The 25,557-nt window shown below is 48.0% G+C and overlaps 1 protein-coding gene and 1 pseudogene across 4 annotated transcripts in view; one reads left to right on the plus strand and one right to left on the minus strand.

Annotated features, from left to right (window-relative positions):
• Nucleotides 1-351: 351 nt before the first annotated feature.
• Nucleotides 352-25,557, minus strand: part of ANXA6 (annexin A6) — a 51,968-nt gene continuing 26,762 nt past the window's right edge. For 3 of the 4 annotated variants that reach the window (XM_067732298.1, XM_067732297.1, XM_067732299.1), the window contains exons 14-26: nucleotides 25,053-25,131; nucleotides 23,262-23,343; nucleotides 21,907-22,001; nucleotides 21,227-21,340; nucleotides 19,784-19,874; nucleotides 18,884-18,963; nucleotides 18,226-18,279; nucleotides 13,192-13,209; nucleotides 12,312-12,405; nucleotides 10,960-11,055; nucleotides 8,200-8,258; nucleotides 6,730-6,852; nucleotides 352-761 (exon numbers count right to left, since the gene is read on the minus strand). In XM_067732298.1, coding sequence (XP_067588399.1) covers nucleotides 702-761; nucleotides 6,730-6,852; nucleotides 8,200-8,258; nucleotides 10,960-11,055; nucleotides 12,312-12,405; nucleotides 13,192-13,209; nucleotides 18,226-18,279; nucleotides 18,884-18,963; nucleotides 19,784-19,874; nucleotides 21,227-21,340; nucleotides 21,907-22,001; nucleotides 23,262-23,343; nucleotides 25,053-25,131 — 1,045 coding nt within the window. In that variant the 3' untranslated portion in view covers nucleotides 352-701. The remainder of the gene's footprint in view (nucleotides 762-6,729; nucleotides 6,853-8,199; nucleotides 8,259-10,959; nucleotides 11,056-12,311; nucleotides 12,406-13,191; nucleotides 13,210-18,225; nucleotides 18,280-18,883; nucleotides 18,964-19,783; nucleotides 19,875-21,226; nucleotides 21,341-21,906; nucleotides 22,002-23,261; nucleotides 23,344-25,052; nucleotides 25,132-25,557) is intronic. The other variant, XM_067732300.1, reaches the window with a different exon arrangement.
• On the plus strand, nucleotides 2,326-3,791 carry LOC137221896 (N-acetyllactosaminide beta-1,3-N-acetylglucosaminyltransferase 2-like; annotated as a pseudogene).

Raw genomic sequence — 25,557 nt, forward strand, 5'->3', positions numbered from 1 at the left:
AGAAGAAATGGAAAGGGAATGATTTGGAGGCACATCCTAGAATGTCAATGTTAGAAAGCCAAGATCTTTTTGTTGAACTCTCTCATTTTGTAGCCAAGAGCAAGGAGACTCAGGGAGGGAAAGAGACTGGTGCAAGGTCAGAAGGCAAGTGTGTGGCGGATACAAATTTGAACACAGGTATTTGGACTCCTGGTTCAGTGGTCTAGCACAATAACCGGGACAGAGGTGGTGGTGAAACGGTGGGAGGATTGTCAGTTGGCCCGAAGATATTTCTTCCTCGCCCACCGCCCCCAGAACTGGCACCTGCCACCACACCCCACCATGCAAAGCACACACATCACTCGCTTCACATTCAGAGCCTCAGAATGTTTTTGGCTTCGACAGAGCCCAAACCAGGGCAGGGACTGTGACAACGGACGGAAGCTGGGAAGGCAGGAGGAGGAAGATGGGGAGAGGAGGTGGACGGGATCAATGGCTACGGTTCTTCAGCCACTCAGACGTGAGTAGGAGTGACCGTGCCGCGCCCTTACTGGCTAGTGGGAGTGGGAGCTTTTCCTAAACCCCAGTTGAAGACAAGAGCCCACCCTGGCCCCTCCCCCCACCCCTGTCCCTTCTTTAGTCTCTGAAGCTGGAGCATCAGGCTGGGTCGTGGCGGGGGGATGACCACTTCTTAGCAGAGGTGCCCGCCAACGCCGGCGGTCCTAATCCTTGCCTCCACAGAGAGCCAGCAAGGCCTTCAGGAAGTGACCGGAGGTGTCGCCCTGGCAGGGACAGAGGGAGAGCAGAGTGAGTGAAACAATCTTGATGACCTCAAGGCCCCCTCCTCCCAGCCGCTGGCAGCCTGGATGTCTCCCTAGTACGTAAATGTGACCATGTCCCTTCCGTGGCTCCCCATCAACCTCAGGAAAATGTCCAAGCTCTAGGCCTGGCTTCAAGGTCTTGTGTGGTCTGACCCACATGAAGCTCTGTGGCTTCACCTCCCCGCTTCCTTCCGGGAGCATCCTGGTCATCTTACTACCTACATACCTACCATTGCTCCACCCAGCACGCCCTCCACACTGCCCCCAAATCCTGTCTGCCGTCAGATGCCCCCTCCTCTGTGAAGCGTTCCTGCCTCTATTCTTGTCTCCTCCCATGGCTGCCTTGCACCCTGCTAACCCTCCCCCCACGGCCATTAACACAAGTGTTACAGCAGTGGTCCCCAAACTTTTTGGCACCGGGGACCAGTTTCGTGGAAGACAATTTTCCCACGAACCATGGTGGGGGGTGAGGGGAGGGGGATGGTTCAGCGGGAATGCGAGCGATGGGGAGTGACAGGTGAAGTTTCACTTGCTCGCCCACCACTCACCTCCTGCTGTGCGGCCCGGTTCCTAAGAGCCCGCGGACCGGTACTGTTCCGCGGCCCAGGATTGGGGATCCCTGTGTTACGGAATTCCTTATTTGAACAAACATTATTGAGCACTTACTGGGTAACAGGCCCTTGCAAGAATTTATGTGACCATCATTGGATTTATGCTGTATTGTCTGGCATACGACAGGGCTATGGGGGGGAGGGAGCAGACTTTCTCCCTCCTTTTAGAGGGTTCCTGTCATTTTTATATTTTTTGTTTCTGTAATTTTTGATATATGATTAAAAGTAATATATTAGGACTTCCCTGGTGGCGCAGTGGTTAAGAATCCACCTGCCAATGCATGGGACACGGGTTCGAGCCCTGGTCTGGGAAGATCCCGCATGCCACGGAGCAACGAAGCCCGTGGCCACAACAACTGAGCCTGTACTCTAGAGCCTGCGAGCCACAACTACTGAACCCACGTGCCACAACTACTAAAGCCTGTGTGCCTGGAGCCCGTGCTCCACAAGAGAAGCCACCACACCACAACGAAGAGTAGCCCCCGTTTGCCACAACTAGAGAAAGCCCAAGGGCAGCAACAAAGACCCAACGCAGCCAAAATAAGTAAATAAATAAAGTTATATATAAAAAAAGAGGAACTTTCCTCTTAAAAAAAAATCATTGTTGTAAACAATTCAAATCAAAGGATTATACAATAAGTCTCCCTCCTACCCCAAACCCTAACTTCCTAAATCAAGAGGCAGCCACTGTTGTATTTACTTGTGTGATCTTCTAGCAATGCTTTTCCATATGCATATACAAATATGTATATATGTATAATGTCCCTTTTCTGCAGAGCATTCATACTATTCTGGGCCATAATTTTTGACTTAGAGAAGATCCCAAATCAGCACATAGAACCTCCTCATGCTTTTTCATGGCTGTACTGTACTCTGTCATATGGATACACTGTAATTTATTTAACCAGTTCTGTATGATGGTAAATGTCTTCATTTATTTGATTGTGGCAGTCTCCAAAAGCAGTAGCCAAGAAAAAAAATGGGGAGGGGAAGTAATAATACCCAAAGAAAAGCTCTGGAAGATATCTGACCCTCCCAAGGCATATTGGAACAGGGAACAAGAAAAGCTGAACAGGAGGTACAATCCCATTTTGAACATGTTAGCCAACCAGACAGGGGAAGCGTAAGGATTTTCCAACATAAGCCATCTGAATTACGGTGAACCTAACCTGAGGGTCACGTCAGTAGTTTCAGGTTTCGACAGTTTGCCAGACAGATTTAAAGACTTTCTGTTGTATTTGAGATGTTGAAATTATTCACTGCTTATAGATCAACCAGGTAAGTACGCAAAGCAGCCCTTCTTATTGCTGGCGATTAAGTCCCTTACTTCACATTTCGATAGAAGGCAAGCGATTTGGGAATCTTGGGGCAAAGAAACCAATGTGGGGAACCAAACAGTGGTGCGAGTCTTCTTACTGGGCCAGACCCCTGCAGGGGACAACCATCCTGACCTTTCAGATGTGCTGAAATTCGAGAGTGAGAAGCACCAAGGCATTCTTATGTGGAACTACAGAGACACCTTCTTCAATTTATCTCTGAAAGAAGTACTCCTTCTCAGGTGGGTGAGCACTTCCTGCCCAAATGCTGAGTTCGTGTTCAAGGGCGATGATGATGTTTTTGTGAACACCCGTCACATCCTGAATCACTTGAATAGCTTATCCAAGAACAAAGCCAAAGATTTGTTTATAGGTGATGTGATTCCCAATGCTGGACCCCGTCAGGATAAGAAACTGAAGTACTACGTCCTGGAAGTTCTTTACACTGGCGTCTACCCACCTTATGCAGGGGGAGGGGGATTCCTCTACTCTAGCCACCTGGCTCTGAGGCTATACAATGTAACTGGCTAGGTCCTTCTCTACCCCATCGATGCTGTTTATACTGGAATGTGCCTTCAGAAACTTGGCCTCATTCCAGAGAAACACAAAGGCTTCAGGACATTTGATATAGAAGAGTAAAACAGGAATAACATTCGTTCCTAAGTAGGTTTGATGTTGGTACATAGTAGAAAACCTCAAGAGATGATTGATATTTGGTCTCGGTTGCAAAATGCTTATTTAAGTTGTTAAATTATGTACAAACTAAATTTTGCATAGAAAGATGTATCTCGAATAGTTCCCATGTGATGTTCTCTCACATTAGAGGTAATTTCTATGTAAAACCATCAAAATTGCCTTTATGAGTAGTATCCATATGAGGGTCTCTAAACCTTTCAGTGTAGTATTTTCTGAAGAGGGAAAGCAGAAGACACTAATGTTTATGTAGGATATGACAGGACGAATGGTTCTGACCCTTCCTGCTGGCTAGTGGTCATTGTTTTCTAACTTGTCCCCCTTGTCATCTGAAATCATGTTTCTGGAATTTGATCGTGTTATCTTTGTTTTATTTTTGTTTTGCTCTCATATGATGATAACCCTATTTCCCATTATAATGAGTGAACTCTCTGTGATTTAGGTATTCATAAACGTATAGGCTACAAAGACATTGTTATATATGACTCAGTGCTTTCTGTGGAGTGGAATAACATTTTCATGAAATTTGGATGAATTTTTAAAAATTGTCTAGAAAAATTTGACTTCTTTCAAAATTTCCTGCCGCCGCAACATTTCCTTGTGTTAATCTAATCAACCAGTTTTGCAAAATGGGAATCACTGTGTGACATTCATCCAGTTTATCTTGTTATGGTCTTATGGTCATAATAAGGAGGAAGCTTAACTATCTTGTATTTGGTTTGCTGGGTGGTGGTGTGATAGTTCTCTCTTTTTCAGTATTTGAAAATAATGAGTATGATTCCATAATCTTCAAACTGAAGACTGAATTGACCCTGACAACCATATTGTGTTTTTGATTTTTCATTGTGAACCAGGAAAGCATATGTAACTTTTGAACTTTAAGTGAAAAGACTGAAGTGGCAGACCTTTTTATCAGTGGTTTGTCAGTTTAAAACTGCAGAATTCTATTCTTGCCATATGGTTACGTGTTGCTTATACAAAATTATTATCCTGAGTAGTGACTGCTTTCCTGTCTCAGTGTAGAAGTGCCTGTGTTTTTATTTATTGTTCAGATCAAATACCAAAACATTTTCTTAAATATATTCTGTGTAATATTTTATTTGTATACAGTGTTGTTGATGAATTATTTAACTAGAGCATGGTATTTTAAGTAGTAAGTAGAACATATGTTAGATAAAGTTAACTGTCATTTTTGAATTAAAAAAATTTTTTTGGGGGTGGGGGATATGAACTAGAATTCTGCCAAACTGTTGCTTATATATACTGTCTTGTAACATGCTTTCTTGAGATATTTTTGTGTTACAGATATGAAGATTCTTACCAGATGTGATACTGGGGACTGTAAGAAGATAGAAATAAAGTCACCATATTTTTAATTGTCATGTGAAAAAAAAAATTGAAAATAGAACTACCATATGACTCAGCAATTTCAATCCTGGATATTTATCCAAAGAAAACAAAAATATTAATTAGAAAAGATATATGCATTCCTATGTTCAGAGCAGCATTATTCACAATAGCTAAGATATGGAAGCAACCCAAGTGCCCATCAACTGATGAATGGATAAAGAAGATGTGGTATATACATACAATGGAATATTACTCAGCCATAAAAAATGAAATCTTTGCCATATGTTCACTTAGAACATATGCTAAGTGAAATAAGTAAGAAAGAGAAATGCTGTATGGTTTCACTTATACTCGGAATCTAACAAACAAAATAAATGAACAAACATAAGAAAAAAAGAAACAGAGTCATAGATACAGAGAGCAAATAGGTGGTTGCCAGAGGAGAGCTGGTAGGGGGAGGAAAGAAAAAGGTGAGGGAGATTAGAGGCACAAGCTTCCAGTTGCAAAATAAGTGGGTCATGGGTATGAAATGTACAGCGTGGGGAGTATAGTCAACAACTACTATCTTTGTATGGTGACACGTTGTAACTAGACTTATCATGGTGATCATTCTGAAATGCATAGAAAAAAATCACTATGTTGTATAACAGGAACTAACCTAGTGCTGTAGGTCAATTATACTTCAAAAACAAACAAACATACAAACAAACTCATAGAAACAGAGATCAGATTTGTGTTTACCAGAGGTAGGGGGTGGGGGAGGGGCAACTGGATGAAGGCGGTCAAAAGGCACAAACTATAAGACAAATAAGTATTAGGAATGTAATGTACAACATGATAAATATAATTAACACTGCTGTATGTTACATATAAAAGTTAAGAGAGTAAATCCTAAGAGTTCTCATCACACACACAGAAAAATTTACTATTTCTTTAATTTTGCATCTATACAAGATGATGGATGTTCACTAAAGTTACTGTGATAAGCACTCCATGCTGTATCTAAGTCAAATCATCATGCTGTACACCTTAAACTTATATAATGCTATATGTCAATTATATCTCAATAAAACTGGAAGAAAAAAATAATGAAGATGTGCTACCAAGTTACATTTACACCAAGTCTGTATGAGACTGCCTGTGAGCTTCCTCATGGTCTTGTCAACCAAGTATAGCATCAAACTTTAAGATTTTGGTCAGTCCCCAAAATCAAAGAAATGGGCTTCATAAATGAAAAAAGTCAGATGCAAAAAATCACATATTACATGATTCCACTTACATGAGATAATCAGAAAAGGCAAATCCATAGAGACAGAAAGTCACTTGTAGGTTGCCTAGGGCTGGGGGTGGAAATAGGTAAACAGGTACAAGGGACATCAGTGGGGTGATGAAAATGTTCTAACACTGGATTGTGGTGAAGGCTGTACAACTCATTAACTTTACTAAAAATTACTGATGCCCTTAAACGAGTAAATTTCATAAAATTTATGATACTTAAATTACACTTCAATAAAATTGCTTTTAAAAAGCCAAAAAAAAAAGGCTCTTTTTTTTGCGGTACGTGGGCCTCTCACTGTTGTGGCCTCTCCCATTGCGGAGCACAGGCTCCGGACGCGCAAGCTCCGCGGCCATGGCTCACGGGCCCAGCCGCTCCACGGCATGTGGGATCTTCCCTGACCGGGGCACGAACCCGTGTCCCCTGCATTGGCAGGCGGATTCTCAACCACCGCGCCACCAGGGAAGACCCAAGACTCTTGTTTTATTTGGAAATCTTTATAAGCCTTTGATCCATCCATCTGAAATCTATTTTGGTATAAAGAGTGAGGCAGGTCTCCTCTCATTTAGCAACGTCTTGGCTGTTCTAAGAGGTAACATTCTGGGAATAAAAAGGACTTCTAATCTATGTTCAAGCATCTGACACTCACCGCTCCCCCACTGACCTCTCACCCCGCCCCTCACCTCAATGGCTTGGTGGAGAGACTTGTCATATTTCTCAATGAACTCCCGCCGGATGTTGAGCAGGTCGATCTCACTCCGGGAGACCATGATCCTGGTGAGGGTCTTCTCCTCTGTGCCAGCACCCTGGTGGAGCCAGGCGACAGGGAGAAACACAGGGCAGGAGGAGAAATGGGGTTAGGTCAGGCAGGAACTCATGGGTGTCCCTCTGCCTCTCTCCCTTTTCCCTCCAAAACCAGGATGGGACATCCTGCCTCCCTCTTCCACAAACAGTCCTGACTCAAACTCCCCTGTGCCAGGACTGGCCAGACAGAGGCAAGAACAGCCTGTATGAGTTGAATAGTGTGACCCCCAAATTCATGTCCACCTAGAACCTTACAAGGTTATCTAATATGGATATAGGGTCTTAGCACATGTAATCAGTTGAGGTTATACTGCATTTGGGTGAGCCCTAGATCCAATGACTGGTATCCTTACAGGAAGAGGACACATGGACATACACACAGATAAAGGCAGAGACTGCAGGGACTCATGCTTAAGTCAGGAAACACCAGGATTCCAGACGCCCACCCGAAGCTAGGAGAAAGGCATGGGAGAGTTTCCCCCTCAAGGCCTCCAAAAGGAACCAGTCCTACCAACACCTTCATTTTGGACTTCTGGCCTCTAGAATCGTTAAAGAATACATTTCTGTTGTCATTGAATTTGGGACAGCAGCCCTGGGAAACTAATACAGGGCCCAAGGAGCAGACACAGGACACGGAATACATGGGCAGCCAAGGCCCACCTCTGCTCCCCAAGGAGCTCTGAACACCAGCTGAGGAATCAGAGCCGGCACACGGCGGGGGCTCAAGAGACGGCTGTCACGTTTGTGGACAGCAGGCTGACAGGGCTCTCAGGCTCACTCCCACCAGACTGCCTGCGCAGGCTCTGTCAGCAGCTGAGACTCCACTTGCTGGGCTGAGAGGATGGCCAGAGTGGCTTGGGTTTTCAGGAAGCCAGGGCTAGTCCCAGAGCTGAGCACTTGCTTCCTTTCGTGATCGTTGGTCATAGGAGACACTGTGTCATCTGCTAGAATGTGAGCTCCAAGGGGCAGAGACTGTCCTTTTCAGCCCTGAGTCCCCAGAATAAGTTTCTCAACCTTGGCGCCTGGGATCAGATCGTTCTTTGTTGCAGGGATCTGTCCTGTACGTTGTAGGATGTTCAGCAGCGTCCCTGCTCTCTACCCACCAGATGCAAAAAGCAACACTCCCCAAGTTGTGACAACCAAAATGAGTCTGAACATTGTCACATGTTGCCCGGGGGGCAACGTAAACCCTGGTTGAGGACTACTCTCCTAGAACCAGGCACGAGGCAGATGCCGATACCTATCAAATGGGCGGAAACAAACACAATTCCTGATCCAGGGGATGGCGCACATCTGTGTTTGTGGGGGCAGAAGTGCTCGAAGGGAAACGAACAGACAAGTTTTCTTACCTTCATAGATTTGTAAAGTTTGTCAGCAAAGAAGAGAGGCTTATTCTTGACACTTTGAACTGGTAGGAAGAGGAAAGAGATGCAGGGAACTTGGTCAGAGGAGATGTGCCCAGACCATGGGCTGCTACTGCTGGTAGAGAAGTAGCATCTCCTCTATCCGCAACCTGGGCCCAGGATCGTTGCCAACGCCAGGGTCATATCCAGGGCCTGACACTTTCACTCCCTCTTCCTGACGCTGCCTCCTCTGTCTCATCCCTAGACCTGGCTCTCACTGGGTTGCAACTCGCTTCCTGCTAAGGTGCTTGCAGCTAACTAAGGCTAGTAGAGGACTCAAAGGGAAGAAACCACTCGTGAACCCAAGGTACAGGGCCTCAAACTCGTAAGGGCATCAGAATCAAAGAACTTGTTTAAAACTCAGGTTTGGGGCTCTACCCTAGAGACCCAGATTCAAGAAATATTTCAAGCAGAAGTTCTCAAAGTATAGTTCCTGGAAGGCATCCGCATCATCTGGGAGCTTGGTAGAAATGCACATTCTCATGCCCCATCCGAGATGTGCTGAATCTGCAACTCGGACGGTGGGTGGCCAACTCATCTCACTTTTCCTGGGACATTCCTGGTTTTAGCACAAACCCAGATGGTTGGTCACTCCATTCTGGTGCAGCCTAATGTTTGAGAACTACTGATTGAAATATGCCAAAGAATGTCTGTCAGTATAATTTAGGGCACGGTGCCAATCTCTAGGGCTGAGCGTTGCCCACTCTTGCCCCATTGGCAGCCCCCATCCCTACCCCAGATACTGCCTGCCTAGCAACCTCCCACACTTTCGCAAGGCCTGGGGGTCTCTAGTCCTCAGCAGCTGCTGGATTTCAAGGCTCCAGAGCTCACGGGGGCGGGAGGGTGTCTCAGATAGCTTAAGGAGGAGGAATCAGACGCCAGGACCAGAAAGCCAGAATGACTCTGGATATAAAAGTATCTCTATCAGGAAGGCAGGGGGTGAGAGACTGGAGCTGTGCATCCCAAGGGCACAGTCATGCAGGAGACAGGCCTGTACCCTCCCCTGCAGCAGGCTCGGGAACTGTGGGAAAGATCACATTACATACCCACCTTCCCAGGTCCTTATGTAGCTCCCTACCACCTCCCAGACAAACCCTAAGCTCCTTGGCCTGAAAATCAAAGCTCATGCCTGCCTCTGCTCTCTCATTGCCTCTGTTGCCCATTCTCTGAACATTCTGTGAATTCCTTTGTGCCTCTGTCCTCCTGGTAAGGAGAAGTCTGCTGTCTGCCTTCCACTACTTTACCTCCCGAATCCACATCCCCAGGCCCATCACCTCTCCCTAGGAGCCTGCCCTGACTCGGAGCCTGGGGCTCAGTCAGTGTGGTTAAGGAGCAGACTGGGCAGGAACTTCCGTCCTCTGCAACCGTCCCTGAAAACCTTCCCCAGAACCTGAAGCCCGCCACCTGCCTCAGAGGACCGCGGGGCCTGCCGTGGGATGGAATGAGGTGGAGTGGTGTGTCGGTACGCACACTCGTGCACACGCGCATACACATGGTCTAGGTGGGAGGAGAGAGGACAGAGGGAGAAACACGAGGAAAAAGAGGTCTAGACGTGTCTCCATAGACCAATTACTCTGGTGATTAATCCTAGCGTGAGCTTTGGGCTCGGGCGGCCCCTGGTGTGAGTCCTGCCTCCACCAGTGACATGTAACCTTTCTGAACCTCAGTGTCCCACTTTGTAAAATAAACAGATAAAAGGATTCAACCAAAGCTGTGTGCAACTGGCTTCACACAGTGCCTGGCAGGAAATAATAATAGAAGCTAACATTCATCCAGTGCATTCTATGTGCCAGGGGGCAATGCTTTTAAGTGTTGTATAATTAACTCATTTAAATCTGTGTACTATGATCACATCCACTTTACAGAGGAGGAAAACTGAGGCACGGGGTTTCTGTGACTTGCCAGTGGATGTAACTGTACAGATAGTAAGTGGCACCGCTGGGACTCTACCTGGATTCACTATGCTATTCTGCCTCCTAGGTATCGTTCCCAGGTGGTAAAGACCCATTGAAAGTTAGATGATAACATCACAACAATAACACCTCTGCTCCATCTGTTCTAAAACACCTTTTCCTCGAAGTTGAAGTCCCTGAAATCAAGATGCATCCTGTAATTGAAGGCAATTATGTGAAAACCTTCCACTGACACCTCCAGGTAGGATGAAAAAAAAATGTGCGTCAATACAATGCATTTTGTAGTCATAAATAAGACGCTGCTAATCACTAATACTAAGAAAAACAAGTTTGACTTTTGCTCATATCTACTCATCCGCTTATACACATGGAGAAATTGAGATCCAAAAGGGGAAAGACTTCTTCAAAGGTAAGAACTCAAATTACACAATAAGAGAGTAACCAAAGAGATCCAGGTGCTGGGAGGAGGGAAAGGTAAGTGTGTGTGTGTGTGTGTGTGTGTGTGTGTGTGTGTGTACACACCCAAGTCCTGCAGGACACTGCACCCCCTACCCAGCCTGGCCATCACCCTCCCAGCCACCTCCCCAGAGAGCACTGTTTCCTCACCCTGCCCTGCAACCCAGAACACGTTCTTGTGTTATCCTGCCAATCACACACAGGCCGAGCCCAAGGAGTGGCAGTGCTTATTTTCCAGTACTAGTAGCTTAGGAAACTATAGAGGCCACACTCATCCAGTGAATCTGGCCATGTTCCCTGTGCCCCCCAGCCCCTTCCCTTGGTCCCCACCAGTTACCAATGGCCACAAACACATCTCGGACATCCCCGGACATCCCCTTCTTGATGGTGTGCTCCACGTCATAGTTGGTCATCTTGACGAACTCCTGGAAGACTGGCCCCAAGAGAAGCCCCGGAGGTGGGAGGTGAGCTTTGACTCAGAGGAAGGGGGGAAGATCACCCCTCCCCAACCCACCCAGCAGCAGCAGGTATGGCTGCAGCCCAGACCTAAATGCATTGGTCAGGACTGCTGTGGAAGGGATGTTCTGACCTCAGGGCTGCCTTGAGCTCAGAGCCAAATCTCTATCAAGTCAGACAGTGCCCCAGAGCTTTGGACAAGTTCCAGGAACCCAGGCATGGGTAGCAGAAGGAGCATGTGTCCTATTCACAGCTCTGCCACAAGCTCATCAAGTTGACCTGGGGTAAACCCCTCCCCCTTTCTGGGCCTCCCCTTCCTCCTGGATAGAGGTTTGTTTTGTTTGTTTGTTTGTTCGCTGTGCTGAGGCATGCGGGATCTCAGTTCCCTGACCAGGGATCGAACCCTTGTCCCCTGCAGTGGAAGCGTGGCGTCTTTACCACTGGACCACCAGGGAAGTCGGGATAGAGACTCATGTAAGTAATCACAATGATAACACTAAGGAAGTTACCAGGTGCTAAGTGCTTTTTGTGTATTTATTTTTTGTACTCTCACAACAGTCATGTGAGGTAGAATTAAAATCCTCAATTTATAGGTAAGGGAAGTAAGGCACAGATATTCAGTAACTTGCCCAGGGTCACACAACTGATAAGTGGGAGATCTGAATGAAGGCATTCCAGCTCCCGAGTCCGTTCTTTTAGTCACTGTGCGAAAGCACTTTTACTGGCAGGTGCCAGGCATACGCGTGTCAAAACGTCCATGTCTTAGTGGTAAGGGCACTTCATCATCATCTAGTGTCAGGGCCGCCACATACGGGTGTGCCCTGTGCACCTGGCAGCCTGGTGTGTGTACATGGTCCTTGTGTCATCATCACCCCTCACCGCCTTGCTCCTGGCAGACATTACCAAAGAATCATGACACAGAACCTTCGAATCCTCAACGCAGCATTCTAGGCAGCCACTACCAATCCACTGGAGTTGGCCTTGGAGGGAAAAGCCACCTGCCATCTCTTATCCCAGGCATCCCACATGCTTCCCAAAGGAGGTGAAGAGAGCTGGCCCGAGGCTGAATGATGCCGTTAGCAGCAGAGCCAGGACTAGACCTGGCTCCCAGTCCCCATTGGCCACCACACTCCCTTGCTGGGGTAAGGAGTGGGTGCGTGGGCAACTAGCTCCTATTGTCAAGACTAGGGGGTCTTCCTGCTGACTTGGGAGGGGGAGGGAGTCAGGCCTCACCTCTCCGGAGGTGCTGATAGCTACGCGTGCAGAGGATCATCATGAAACGTGTCTCCAGGGAAGATTTGTCTCCACTGGGCGTGTCTGCTATTTCCTGCAGAGCCCGGGTCGGGGAGAGAATTTGAGAGGGAAGACACGAGAAAGCCTCGTTTGTTATTCACTTTCATGTCTGCCTGGGCCGAGGGCAGTTAGAAGCTGGGCTAACTCAGCCACCCAAGGAGGCCGACGTTGGCCCCTTCCTTCTTCCTCGGACTCCACATCCCCGCTCCAGTTCCCAGAGACCCCGTGGACTCACCCAGAGGAGCTGAGCACAGAGCACTTCCACCCTGGCCTCAGGGTCACGGGACTGGGCCCAGGGGAGGGGCAAACAGGCACTGGGCATGGACACTCAGAGTTCTCCTTCCATCTTTAAACCCCTCTGAAAGCCCCTCTGGGGAAGTGTGTCTGTGCACGTGTGCAAGGAAAAATGGCCTAGCCAGTGTTTCCCCAAGTGGGGTAAACAGGCAAACATATTTTTACACATCACATATGTAGGCTTCCACAGTGATCTTCTAGCCAGCTATCAGTTCTATTTACATCGATATGAAATTTCCTTTAAAATAACTCATTTTGGGTTAAAATAAAAAGAGTCCATTTAAAGAAAATTATTCACATCTGGTGGTATGTAGCACAAATCAGGCAGATGGTGGGTAGCGAAGTTTTGGGAAACACTCGCCTGGCCCATATGTCACCCACTGGGGTTCTGTGGAGGCCCTGAAGGGGAGAGAGAGAACCTGGGGGGCACGCCCCCAAACCACTGCCTGACTCTGCCCCTCAGCTCCGCCCAGAGGCACAGCCAGACTCAGACCTTTAAAATCCACGTGAAGAACCGGGCACTCACCAAGATCTCAGCAGCCACCTGAGAGCAAGGAGGAGACAGGAGAGAGAGGGGGGGAAGGCAAGAGTCAGAGGAGGCCCGGAGAGGGGGCCCTAGGGTGCAGGTGAGGGAGCCTGGCTCCGGGTGGCAGAGGTCCCACAGTCGGGGGCAGGGAAGGGGCTGGGAGGAGGCACCTTCCCCCGACCTTTGGGCTGGAGCTCAAAATGAGGACAGGTCTGGGAATTCACGATGAAAAGTGTTTACTGGAGGGGTAAGAGGAGGGCACAGGACAGGACACTCTACCCCTCACGCCTGGCAACCTAGGGCGGCTCCTCAGAGCCACGGAGAAGTTCGACGTGAGACGTGCCCTGTTTCCTACACCTTTTACCACACTCGGAGTTGAAGGGTCCTTAGGAGACCTGTCATTTACCCCCTCATGTTACAGGCAGGAGACAGGAAAGCTGAGGCCTGGAGGGGACGTGCAGCCGATCAGGTGGGAAGATGCCCGTTGTTCAAGTCATCTTACAAGGGTGAATTTTCATCATCACGTTATGCTGAACACAAAATTCTGAGGTTAGGACACTACTTTGTTAGGCAAATAGCTGTGACTCGCAGGGCCTGGGAACAGAATATAGCCAGTCCTGTGTACCCCAGACTGAGTTTTGCCTTTTCTTTTTTTTTCCGAAACTCTGCCAACTACTTTATTCTATTGGGCAGACTGAAATCATCCTCTTTATAAACATCTCAATAGATTTGGGCTTTAGAAACCTTGGCATTAAATAAATTTGTAATGTCTATCAAAATTCAAAATGCACACACCGCTTGATCAAGCGACTACACGTTGCTAGGAATTTCTCTTACATATAAACCAGCAGAAGTCTTTGGAGATATTGTTCACTGTAATAGAGAAAAACTGGAAACCATCACTAGATCACTTGTTAAACAGGCAATGGTTCATTTAGTAATGGAAATCCACGCAGCGAGTAAAAAGAATCAGACTGGTCTACAGGGCTGATAAGGAGAGAGTTTCCATTTAAATTAAGCAGAAAAGTAAAGTACAGCATGCTGTGTATAAGTGTTCCTTTTATCTAGATGAGAAAAGATAAATGTATGCTCACTCTTACATATTTACTGGGAAGTCGTGCTAGAGGGGTAGTCAAGATACTGTTAACAGCGGCTACCTTCAAGGAGAAGGACTGGGGGGAAGAGCTTTTGCATTTTGTTTTATTTTTCCTGAAATTTTATGTTTACATTTCTTCAACATGCAAATACGTTAAATTTTTTTTTTTTAAGTCAAATAGGAGTTATCAGAGCTACTAGGATTATGGGATGCTTCTGGTTTTTATTTACACTTTTCCATATTAAAAACAACCTGGTTGCACCTTGAGGACATTATGCTAAGTGAAATAAGCCAGTTACAAAAGGACAAATACTGTATGATTTCAAATATATGAGGTCCCTAGAGTAGTCAACTTCATGGAGACAGAAAGCAGAATGGTGGTTGCCAGGGGCTGGGGGGAGGGGGAGTAGGCAGTTGCTGTTTAATGGGTACAGAGTTTCAGTTTTGCAAGATGAAGAGATCAGTGGATGCACGGTGGAGATGGCTGCACAACAGCGTGAATGTACTTAATGCCAATGAACTGTACACTTCAGAAAGGTTAAGATGGTAAATTGTACAATGTGTTACGTGTATTTTACCACAGGTTTTTTTTAAAAGTTATGCTAAAAAGTCTAGTATTGCTATTAAAAAGAGGGAGATGTTTAAAAAATGAAACAAAATGGAATCTAAAGTGTCAAGATTCTTTACTTATTTGGATGAGAAGAACCCCCAGATATATTTGTTTTTTCAAAGCACTTTAAGACCATCATATTTGTAATATGAAAAATGCAGTGGGTAACTACAATAATTTTCCAGATATTCAACACAAAAGCTTTTCCTTATTAGCTGAGCCACTTCATGCCAAAATTAATCTCCAAAAGTTAGAGTTACCACATGACCCAGCAATTCTACTCGTAGACATACACCCAAGAGAAATGAAAACATACGTGCACATAAAAACTTGTACACAAATGTTTATGGTAGCATTATTCATAATAGCTAAAAACTAGAAACAACCCAAATGCCTATTAGCTGATGAATGGAGGTTAAAAAAAAAAAGTAATATATCCATACAATGAAATATTATTTGGCAATGGAAAAGAATAAAGTACTGATATATACTATGATATGGACAAACTGTGAAAACATTACAATAAAGTGAAAGAAAGTAGCCACAAAGGGCCGTATATTGTAGGATTCCATTTATATGAAATGTCCAGAATAGGTAAATCTATATAGGCAGAAAGTAGATTAGTGGTTGCCTAGGGCTGGGGGGTTGGGAGGAAATGAGAGGAACCACAATATGTACTGGGTTTCTTTTTAGGATGATGAAATTGTTCTAAAATTACTGTGGTGATGGTTGCACACGTCTGTGAAGACACTAGCAACCACCGAATTGTATTCTTTAAATGGGTCAATAGATAGTATGCAAATTATATTTCAATAAAGCTGTTATATTAAAAAATAACCTGGAGATTGAATTATCTAAAAATGGCTACAATTTTCATTTCACTCTGGGTCTATAATAATTAGATTATTTACATGATTTACTGCTCACACTGGAACACTGAGAGTAAAGGGCAAGCTATTTGCAATACTGTGGGGCAACAGGTAAACACTGGCCATATGTCACCTGATCATAACAGACCCAGATTTCCAAGAGCTTGAGGTTGTTCTCGATGCCCAGAGTGAGAGCCTGGGAAGGAGGAGGTGTAAAACCAGCAAGCACACACCGTCAAGCACTAATGTCATTATTTTTCTGGGGGACCTTGGCTCTGCAGGTGAAATGCCTTCAATTTTTGTATACATTTTCCTCCAGCATTCCCAATTCACCTCTAGAAATCTATTCTAAGGAAAAAAATCATGAATGTGATGAGAGTTGGTTACCAGGGAGAGGGCTTTTTAAAAGAAGTTTGGTAGATTCTTAAGTATTTAGCCATTAAATGATGCTACTGATTTTTAAAAAATATGTTACCGTATTCACAGAATACTCATTTTTAACTGTTATAAATCAGGAATCCATTTTTATAAATACATAAAAAGACAACTAGAATAATATATTCTAAAATATCTATTATTAGTAGTAGGTTATGGGGTTTTGTTTTTGGTTTTGCTTGTCTATTTTCTAAAGTTTCTACAAAATAATATGCATTACTGGAGAAACAAAATATTTCTAGCTATAAGGAAATGAGTCCACATTAAGATCAGGGTCTAGCAACTGTGAATCTGGAGAAGCAGCTGAGTTGGGCGGGGTCTGGCTCTGGCTCCCTTGGTTGACTCCACCCAGGTTCTCTCTCCCGGCTTCTCTCCTGAAAAGTAGCTGCCAGCGAGGCCCACCATTGCCCCCTGCTGGCAGCAACTAGAAGCATAGCCTCCTAGGCGGACCAGGCACCAAGTAGAATTCCCCGGAGGATGAATTTCAGGGTGATGGATGGATTTGGGTTGAGCTTTCAGGAGAAAGCCAGGTTCAAAGACCCTTAACGGCACAATGGGGCTGCTCACAGCAGTACTTAATAAATACTTGCTGAATGAGGGGATGAAATGTGGTCTCAGCAAGCCAGTCTAGTGGGGGGCTTCCCTAGACTGGGTTCCCAGGCTAGCCCCCCTAAACATATCTATAACACATTTGGAATACCTTATCTGAATGGAACCCTGCAGCTTCTGACAACTGTATTCCAAACAAGGGGCAGGAAAACTAGATATCAGCAGCTACCTGGTTTGGAAGCTGCAGGGAAATTACTATACTGGGTCCTGGAGGATATTAAATGGTATTAAGTGCAGGTTTTGGAGTCAGGCAAGCCTGGCTTAAAATCACACCTTGGCCACTTACAAACTGTGTCCTTGGATAGGTAAGGGGCTTCATTTTTCCTCCAGTAAGAAAATGGGGTCATACCAAAGTATGAAATAGCCTCAGCATCATACTCAGTACACACTGTAATAGTTCTGTAGTTGTCAGGTTACAGCTACAGATTCTTCAGCTCAGAGGGTGCTGTAACATTTCACATCCCTGTTGGTAGAATTCAGAACAGGGCTGCTGCCCTGACTCCCAGTCTATCAGGGCTCTTTTCAACCCACCAACTGTAAAAGAAGGGGGCTGGAAACACTGGCTGTGGTATCTATGCCTGACCCCTGGACCTGGGCCGGGCCAGAGGATGCCGGGAAAAAGGCACAGGTGAGTGGGGACAATGCAGATGGCCTCAACAGGGACTCCCCATCCATGGGGACCCAGAGGGACAATGGATTTGGGGTTGTCCAGCCTCCATGAGAAGCCATCTCCAGACCTCAAGCTCATCAGCCTTAGAAGCAGGGTAGCAGCAGAGCATCCAGGAGACCCTATAGAACCCCCTGCCCCCCTATTCACTCAACAACAGATATCTATTGAGTACCAACCATGTGCCACTTTGGATACATCAGTGAGCAAAACAAAGACCCCAGCCCTCGATGAACTCCCTTTCTAGGTCTCCCAGGACATTCTCTTCGACTTGGTCACATTTTATGGATAATAAACTGAGACCTTTAGCACTCAGGCCCCCTTCCCAGCAAGCTCCCAGACCAGCGCCCTCTGGGTCAATTCCACCTGGCCACTGATTTGCTGTGTGACTTTCAGAAGCCATTCACGCTCTCGGGGCCTCCATTTTCCAACTGTAACATGAGGGGCCTGACCTGGACAATCCATAGGTTCCTTCTAGCTCTGAGGGTCTAGGGCTCGAGCTCTACTCTTCACATAGGAAATGTCAGTAGAATCAGCACCACCCTCCCAAGCCTCTCTCTGAAAGTTCTGGAAAGTGTCCTAGTCTCACTTCTAAGGGTGGAGAGGTGCAGAGGCCAAAAGTCTAAGCGTAGCCGGTCACACCAGCCATGTCCTGCCAGATGCCTTCCCCACTCCCAGATAGCCAGGGCCTGGCATGGACAGATGTCAGCCGGAGTCACTGGGCAGGGGATGGGGTGGGGTGTCTCACCTGGGCATCTTCCCGCACCCGGTCCCGATCTTCTCCTCCCTCCTCACGGTTCCCCTGTAGCAGGACCAGTAAGAAAGTTCAGCCTCCGAACATCCACCCTCTCTGTCCCTCAGTAGCCACAGGACTTTGCTCAGCCACTCACCTCTCTGAATCCTCTCCCTCATGTGTAACATGGGGACAATAAACCTGCCTTCATAAGGTAGGCAGTCATGAGCATTAACACAAACATTGGGAAGGCGCTTAGCCCGATGCCTGACTCAGACACACTGAGCTTGCCATAACTGTGCGTCAGGGCCTGGCGCCTGGGTTACGAGAATTCAAGAGATGGTAACAGAAGCTCTTGGATGATGACACAGGGAAAGGTCACCTACATGGCTTTGTCCTGTCAGCTGGGGGCCCAAAAAGCCAGGTTGAGGGCAATCAGGGAAGGCTGCCTGGAGAAGGGGGCACTAAGCCAGCTTTGAAAAGTGAACAATGGAGAAGGCATTGCACAAGTAGTAACTGCCTCAGTGGTAAGACTCTGAGGAGGCAGCAGGGGAAGACATCCTCTCCTCATCAGGAGTGGACTCCTAACTCCCTGCCCTTCCCTGCAGCAACCCTTCCCCCACTCCCAGGGCCCCAGAGGGCCAAGCAGGCCTGGGGCCGTGAATTCACACACCGTGGCCAGAGAGATGAGGATCCTCTTGAAAAGGCCGGACGTGTCTGAGCTCAGATCATCTTCCAGGGACTTGTGATAGTCTGAGACAGAGAAAGGAGGTGTGGGCACCTGCTGGCCAAGAAGGACATGGGATGGGGAAGGGGTCCTAGAAGGGCAGACTGAAGTCAGAGCAGTGCTGGCGGGGTGGTGGAGATGAAGGAGTTTGTAGTTGGCTCTTGGGGGCATCCAGTTACCCTCCTGTTGATTTTGACAGTGATGTGCCCATTGGTCCATCATCTCCCTCTGCTCCTGTCCCTGCTGAGGGCTCAGTGCCTCTCCCCCCTCCCATACAACAGCCTCTCTGTCTTCACTCTCTTTCCTACCTTCGCTTCTGCATGGCAGTTGCTGGACACAAAAGCACAGCTCTGATCATGTCACTTCCCTGCTCAAAGACTCTACCATTTTAAAGCTGCTCAGAAGAGAAAATGCTTAAAACGTTCTTGACTGACACGCAAGGTTCTTCAGGATAATATGGGATCATTTGTTAAAAATTTATTAAAAATTTCAAGACGGTGACAGCAAAGCATGTAACCAGGCACAGGGCCTTCTGAATGTGGGGCCCTGTGTGACTGCACAGGCCAAACGCCCATGAAGCCACCCTCTCTCTCCAGTGGCCTGGGTGCTCTCTCTCCCACTCCCAGTCAAACCCTCTTCTACCTCCAGGCCTCTGTCCTGCTGGGACTCCGTCTGGGGAACCCTTTTCCCAGACACAGGGCTGGGCACACCCAACGGGCTTATCAAAGCCTCGTGGCCTGAGAGCAGGGAGATGGGGCAGGGCTGGAGGGTGAGGCCAGGAGCTGGGGGACCTGCTCTTCCGCCCACACCTCCCAGCGGCACTGGCCCCAGGCCTCCCACACTCACCCTCCTTATAGGCCTCATTGATGGCCCGGATTTCGGCGTTGGTCCGAGTGGCCAGGATTTCGATGAGAGCCTTTTCGTCTGTGCCGGCTCCCTAGAAGGTCAAGGCAAAGAGGATCTGAACCACAGCCCCGACCCCCGTACTGAGGCCCGACGGGCCCAGGTCAAAGAGACCCCTGCTCCAAGAATCCACGCAGGAGGTCAACGCTCAGACCAAGCCTTCCCTAATTTTCTTTTTACCCTCAGATGTGGCCCCAAGACCAGACCTTGGCACAATCAAGGGACCATACTAGCTTGTAAAGATTTCCAGAACCTCCCATGAGAAGTGCTTTGGACCAAAAATTTTAAAAAGAAAAGAATATACAGGATATGGGTGTGTGTGTGTGTATAAAAATGCTTAGATGCATACATATCTGAATATAAATATTTATATCTAAGTACATAAAAAGGACAGAGGACATGCATCACAGTGTAACAGTGATTGCGGTCTCCGGGTGGTTGAGGGATCACAGATGATTTTTATTTCCTTCTTTTTTGCTCTGTGTATGTTTTCCCAAGCTTTCATGGTGAACACATATTTGTCAGAAGAAAACAACAAGTTCCGTGCTTTAAGGAAAACAACAAGGTACATCTGTTTACATCTGGATTTGACGGATGATACATGGACTGAGGCAGCTGAGGAACCTATTATTCTAAGGTCTCCACCTTGGGGGAGGGAAGGGAGGCAGACAAGACTGGCTGACTGACGGATTCAAATATCTATTAAACACCCATTATGTGCCAGACACTGTGCAAGCTGCTGGGGCAACGGCTATAACAAAAGGTAAGACGTGTCTCTGTCCTGGGAGGTTACTGCCCAGTGGTCAACTGGTCTCTGGGTTCTCTGACCTGAAGGAAAGCTTCAACAGTCTCTTTATTAAAAGCCGGTGTGTGATGAGGACAGCCTTATCCTCAGAGTGTTCTGAGATCCATGGTCTAGCCCCATCCTTCTCCTAATTCCATGTTTTTAAGTCATTCATTTTTTTGTCCAGGAATTTTAAAAGGACAATAATCTCAATTTGCTTTGCCCAGGGAATGTCTGCTCTCCTCTTAATCCTTAAGGAGCCGAAAACTCTAGTGGTTTCATGTGGTTGTCAAGTCAGGCACTCGAATCAGACAGACTTGATCCAAATTCTGGCTCTGTTACTTCCTAGTGCTATGACTTTAACCAAGTAACTTAAGCTCTGAGCCTCAGCTTCCTCATCTGTAAAATGGGGACAAAAGAGAAGCCTTGCCTTTGTGGGTTGATGAGACAGGGAACTGAGCTAAGACACTGAGCCCAGGATAGGTGTGGGAGGGGCTCTACCAAGGAGTTACACCCAACACACCTGGGCTTGGGAGGAGTGCCTGTGTCACCCACAGCACCCACAGAGACTGGACCCTACTCCCTTGGTGCCCACACCTTACCTCCATGGCTTTCTTCAACTGCTTGGCATCATAATGGGCCGGTGGCATCATGAGCCCCAGAATCAGCCTCGCCAGGTCTCCAGAGAGCTCAGACTTCAGGTCAGCCATCAAGTCCTGCAGAGAGCAGAACCAAGGTCACGCCAACATCAGCACTTGCCCACATGTGACTTGGAACAGGGAGGAGACGTGGAAGGAGGAGACGGGGGCTCCACGTGGATGCAGGGATCGTGGGAGCCTGTGTCTGTCTTGGCTGACACTGGGTTCACTGTTTTGAGGAAGCCAAAGAGGGTGGGGGAAAAAAACCAAGCTGGAGGAAGACCTGCTTGTTCTCCTTGGAGGCAGGAGACACAGAAGGAAAGGGGGCAGTGCCATTTCCATCCTGGGGAAACTGGTCAGCCAAAACTAGATGCCACTAACACAACTCACATCCCTGATCGAAGCTCTAAGTGGAGCCAGTCACACACGTGTTCCTGACCACAAGGAACCCGGGGTGCAGTGGGAGGGAGAGGTGTGTGTGCAGGCAGCCCAAATCCAGTGCCGGAGACACTCCAAGAACACGTGGCCACAGCGGGGGGTCCCACTGCCATGAAGACCCAGGTGCAGAGCTGGCTGTGACAGGCCGAGCTCCCTCCAAGGAGGAGCGTGGACGCGGGGCCCAGGGCCCAGGCTGAGGCCCTTACCCGGCCAAAGTGAGACTTGAAGGTCTGGCGGATCTGCTGCCGCTGGGCGTTGCTGCGGTGCGTGATGATGTCAATGATGGTGTCCTCGTCAGTTCCTGAGTCCCCAAAACCACAGTTCAGAGGAAGGCCTTGGCCCAGCTCCCCCATCTCCCCCAGTGATGGGCCCCATCCACTTTTGTCAGGGTAGAGGCCAAGATAGGCAGTCTTATGCCCCCAAGTCCCTGCAGGAGCCTTGCTTCTGGCCCAAGACACTAACTTCCCCTGGATTCCTTCTGCACTTCTTTCTGCTGTGTCACTAGTTGAGGAAACAAAGACCCTTGGGGGAGCAGAGAGCACTGGGTGGAGAGCCAGGGTTTCTGAGTTCTAGTCCCAGCTCTGGCAATGGCCATCCCCTTGGACAAGTCCCCTCCCCTTCTGTTTCACGAAGAGCTGGAGGGGTTACTAAGGGATCCTTCCAACCTGACAACCTAAGTCCTTTTGGGGACCCTGCGTCCTTTCTCTGTAACGCCCTGAAAGCTGGACCCCAAGTCCCTCTAACCACAGCAGGTTGACTCTGGAAGGCATCAGGGTACCATTTCCTGCCCCTCAGATCAATGCCATCAACCTCAGACCTGGCACAGGACTCTGTCTTTATTTATTTGTTTATTTATTTATTAAGGACTCTATCTTTCAAGAGCATTTTTACCCCTGTCATCTTACAGTCCTAGATATGCTTGGTAGATATTATTCCCATGAGACAAATGAAAATGAGGCCCAGAAGGTAAAAGACTTAGCCCAAGGTCCCCTGGGAGGTGCTGTTAGACAGACGGGGGAGAAAGGGCAACGGAAGCCAAACCCAGATGCTCTGTCCCCGCTGGCCTTCCTGAGGACAGGCCACCCACCCACAGGTGGTTCTTCTCATCTAAGCCAAACGGAGGCCTGGATGTGGGCAACCAGCAGGGGGTGTTCCCACGCCAGAAATGGCCTCTTGGGTTACAGGGTCCACATCCCTTATTTTATGCACGGAGATACTGAGACCCCCAGGTGGGTTATGGGACTTGCCCAAAGTCACACAGTGAGTCCGCAGCAAAGCCAGAGCAAAAACGCAGCCTTATCACCTAGTACTTTTTTCTATACCAGGGCCTGGGAGCACCTTGGTCTCTGGGAATGTTCCTTACAAACGCCCTCACTCCTCTCCTCCCTAGACCTAGGGAGCTGGAGGCTCCAGGGTGGTGGAGACTCAAAGCAAATAAAGTGCTCGTCATCCTGCAGATCCCAGTCTGAGGCCTCAGCTCTTGCCCCTGCCAGGCCCATTGCCAGACCTGCCACCCCTGCTGCTCCAGAGGCCAACCTGGTCCCTTTCACGTGCCCCTTACCAAGTCCCTTCATGGCTTTCCGCAGGGCTTTGGCATCTGTGTCAGGGTTAAAGTCACCAGCTGGGTGCACAGTTCCTTTCACCTGCAAGAAGCAGAAAGTGACTCAGCAGGTGCCTGGAGGCCCCCCGGGGGCCAGGCCAAGAGAGGAGCATGCGAGGGAGGGGAGGCTTTTTCCCCATGAGCCCCAAACCAAGCAGCTTGGGGGGAAAGAGGCGGGGGTGAAGGCACAGCAGACAGACCCCTGCCCTAGAGCTGAGAGAGGGAGGAGAGCGACAGACCCAGGCCTGGGAGCAGGTCAAGTGCTGTCAGGGGAAGAGAGGCCGGGCTCCTGCCCCAGGAGTCAGCTCTGGCCCAGCTGCACTGGAACCCAGTCCCTCGGAACCCTGCCCTGTTGCCAAGGTCTTTTTGCCTCTTAGAGAAACGCTCTCCCTGAAAAGGCAACTGAAATGTTCTGAAATACCAGAACAGAGTTGCCCAAATTTCAGTCACTCCTGAATGACTTCATAATGTTTTCTATATTTGTGTACACCCTATGTTATTTCTTAATATTTTAACTTAATTCAGCTTCTTTTCTGTTTTATTTAAATGTATTCATTTTGAAGGGTATTTAAATATGCCTAAAGGGCAAGGATTTTGGCCCATTTCGTTCTTTGATGTACCCCAAGAGCCTGCAGCAGTGCCTGACACAGGGGTAAGCTCTCAAAAAAAATTTGCTCAATGAATTAATGAATGAAAATAATTTTATATCACTATCATGAATAGAAAGTTGGTGTCATGTGCCATAAACTGATAATAACCCATGAAAATAAATGTCATAGAAACAAAACACATGTTTTCAAATACCACCTAATTTAACAAGACACCGTTGCTTGCCAGCAGCTGTGAACCTGAAGCTAGCTCTCTCAGCTCTTTGTGAAAAGGGGAAATTAGCGACTATGGCAAAGCCGTGGCACCAAACTGAGACTCCTTCTTTGACATTAACAATAAGGTTGATGAAAGTGAAGTGGGGCAGCTTTCTCACTATGGGGACTCAGTGTTATTTAATGCCATGGAGGTCCCCCTCCCCAGAAGAAAAACGCAATTCATTTCTCATATGACTTAACATCATCTGCGATGACAGCTCTTGCCTTATGATTGGGGAAACGCCGTCCTATAACATCAGAGCACAAGAGCCCTTGGAGGGCATCCAGACTGCCATGTCGAACAGCCTTGTCTGAGAGATGGAGACAGAGAGAGGTGGGGACCCGCCAAAGGTAGCTAGCGAGTGAGTAATAGAGTCCTAGGTTCCAAACATTTTCGTAGGGGCCAAGTGCTACCAGTCCCTGGATGCGTTTGCCCTGAGTACTTCTGTGAAACCTTTCCTTCTTGCCCTGTGTGGACCCTGGGTCTGAGGATGGTCAGGATGACCAAGAATCCCCCAGTGCACCCAGGGGTGCCCAGCTGTTCTCAGTTTTCATGCCTCCAAAACCCAACTGTCGGACCCAGGATGGGACAGGCCCCGCTACTGAACCAACCAAGTCTCCATTTGGCAAGGTCTGTTAGTAGTTAGTGGGGCAGAACACCCCCCAGCATGTGAGAGGTGAACGCAGGAATCAGATGCCAACACCAGAGTGCCCACCCACCCATCCATCACTCCGCGGAGAACAGGAAGCTTCAAGACGTGAGACTCAATGTCTCGGGTTGGCCACCAGGGGGCAGCTGGGTGCCAACCAGAGCAGCAGGAAGGTGCGAGCAGAAGAGTGGAAACTGTGGTCAAGAGGTCAAGCAGGCGGGGTGGGGGGAGGGTCTGACCTCTACTCGGGCCACTGCACTAAGTTCCCACATCTGATAGGCCACCTGCGCTGCCTCCGGGAAGAACTTGCCAGCAGCACTGGAACGGAGGGTGTTAGGGAGAGGACAGGAGGGAAGGTCATCGTGGGCAACACTCACACACAACACAAGCACGCACGCGCGCGCGCGCACACACACACACACACACACACACACACACACTCATGCACACACACTTTAAGTAAATCCATCTGGCTTTCCCTTCTCTGCAGCCTGGGCCTCACCCATTCACCATAGCCCTCCCTCCACCTCTGAGAACCTTCTACCCTCTCTGGCGACCCCCCCCCCCCACCATGCTGGCTCTGAGCAGCAGCCTTCCTGGCGCCAGGCCCCACGCAGGAGATGATTTCTCTAGTCCCTCAACCTCCCCTTTCCTCTTTATAATTTGAGTGACTTCTATCCAAGTCTCCCCTCTCAGACACGTCCATGACCAGCTTAGGGCCACGCCATCTCTACCTCTCCTTCT

This window comes from Pseudorca crassidens, chromosome 3 (genome assembly GCF_039906515.1).
Source record: "Pseudorca crassidens isolate mPseCra1 chromosome 3, mPseCra1.hap1, whole genome shotgun sequence".
In the NCBI taxonomy this organism is placed as follows: Eukaryota; Metazoa; Chordata; class Mammalia; order Artiodactyla; family Delphinidae; genus Pseudorca; species Pseudorca crassidens.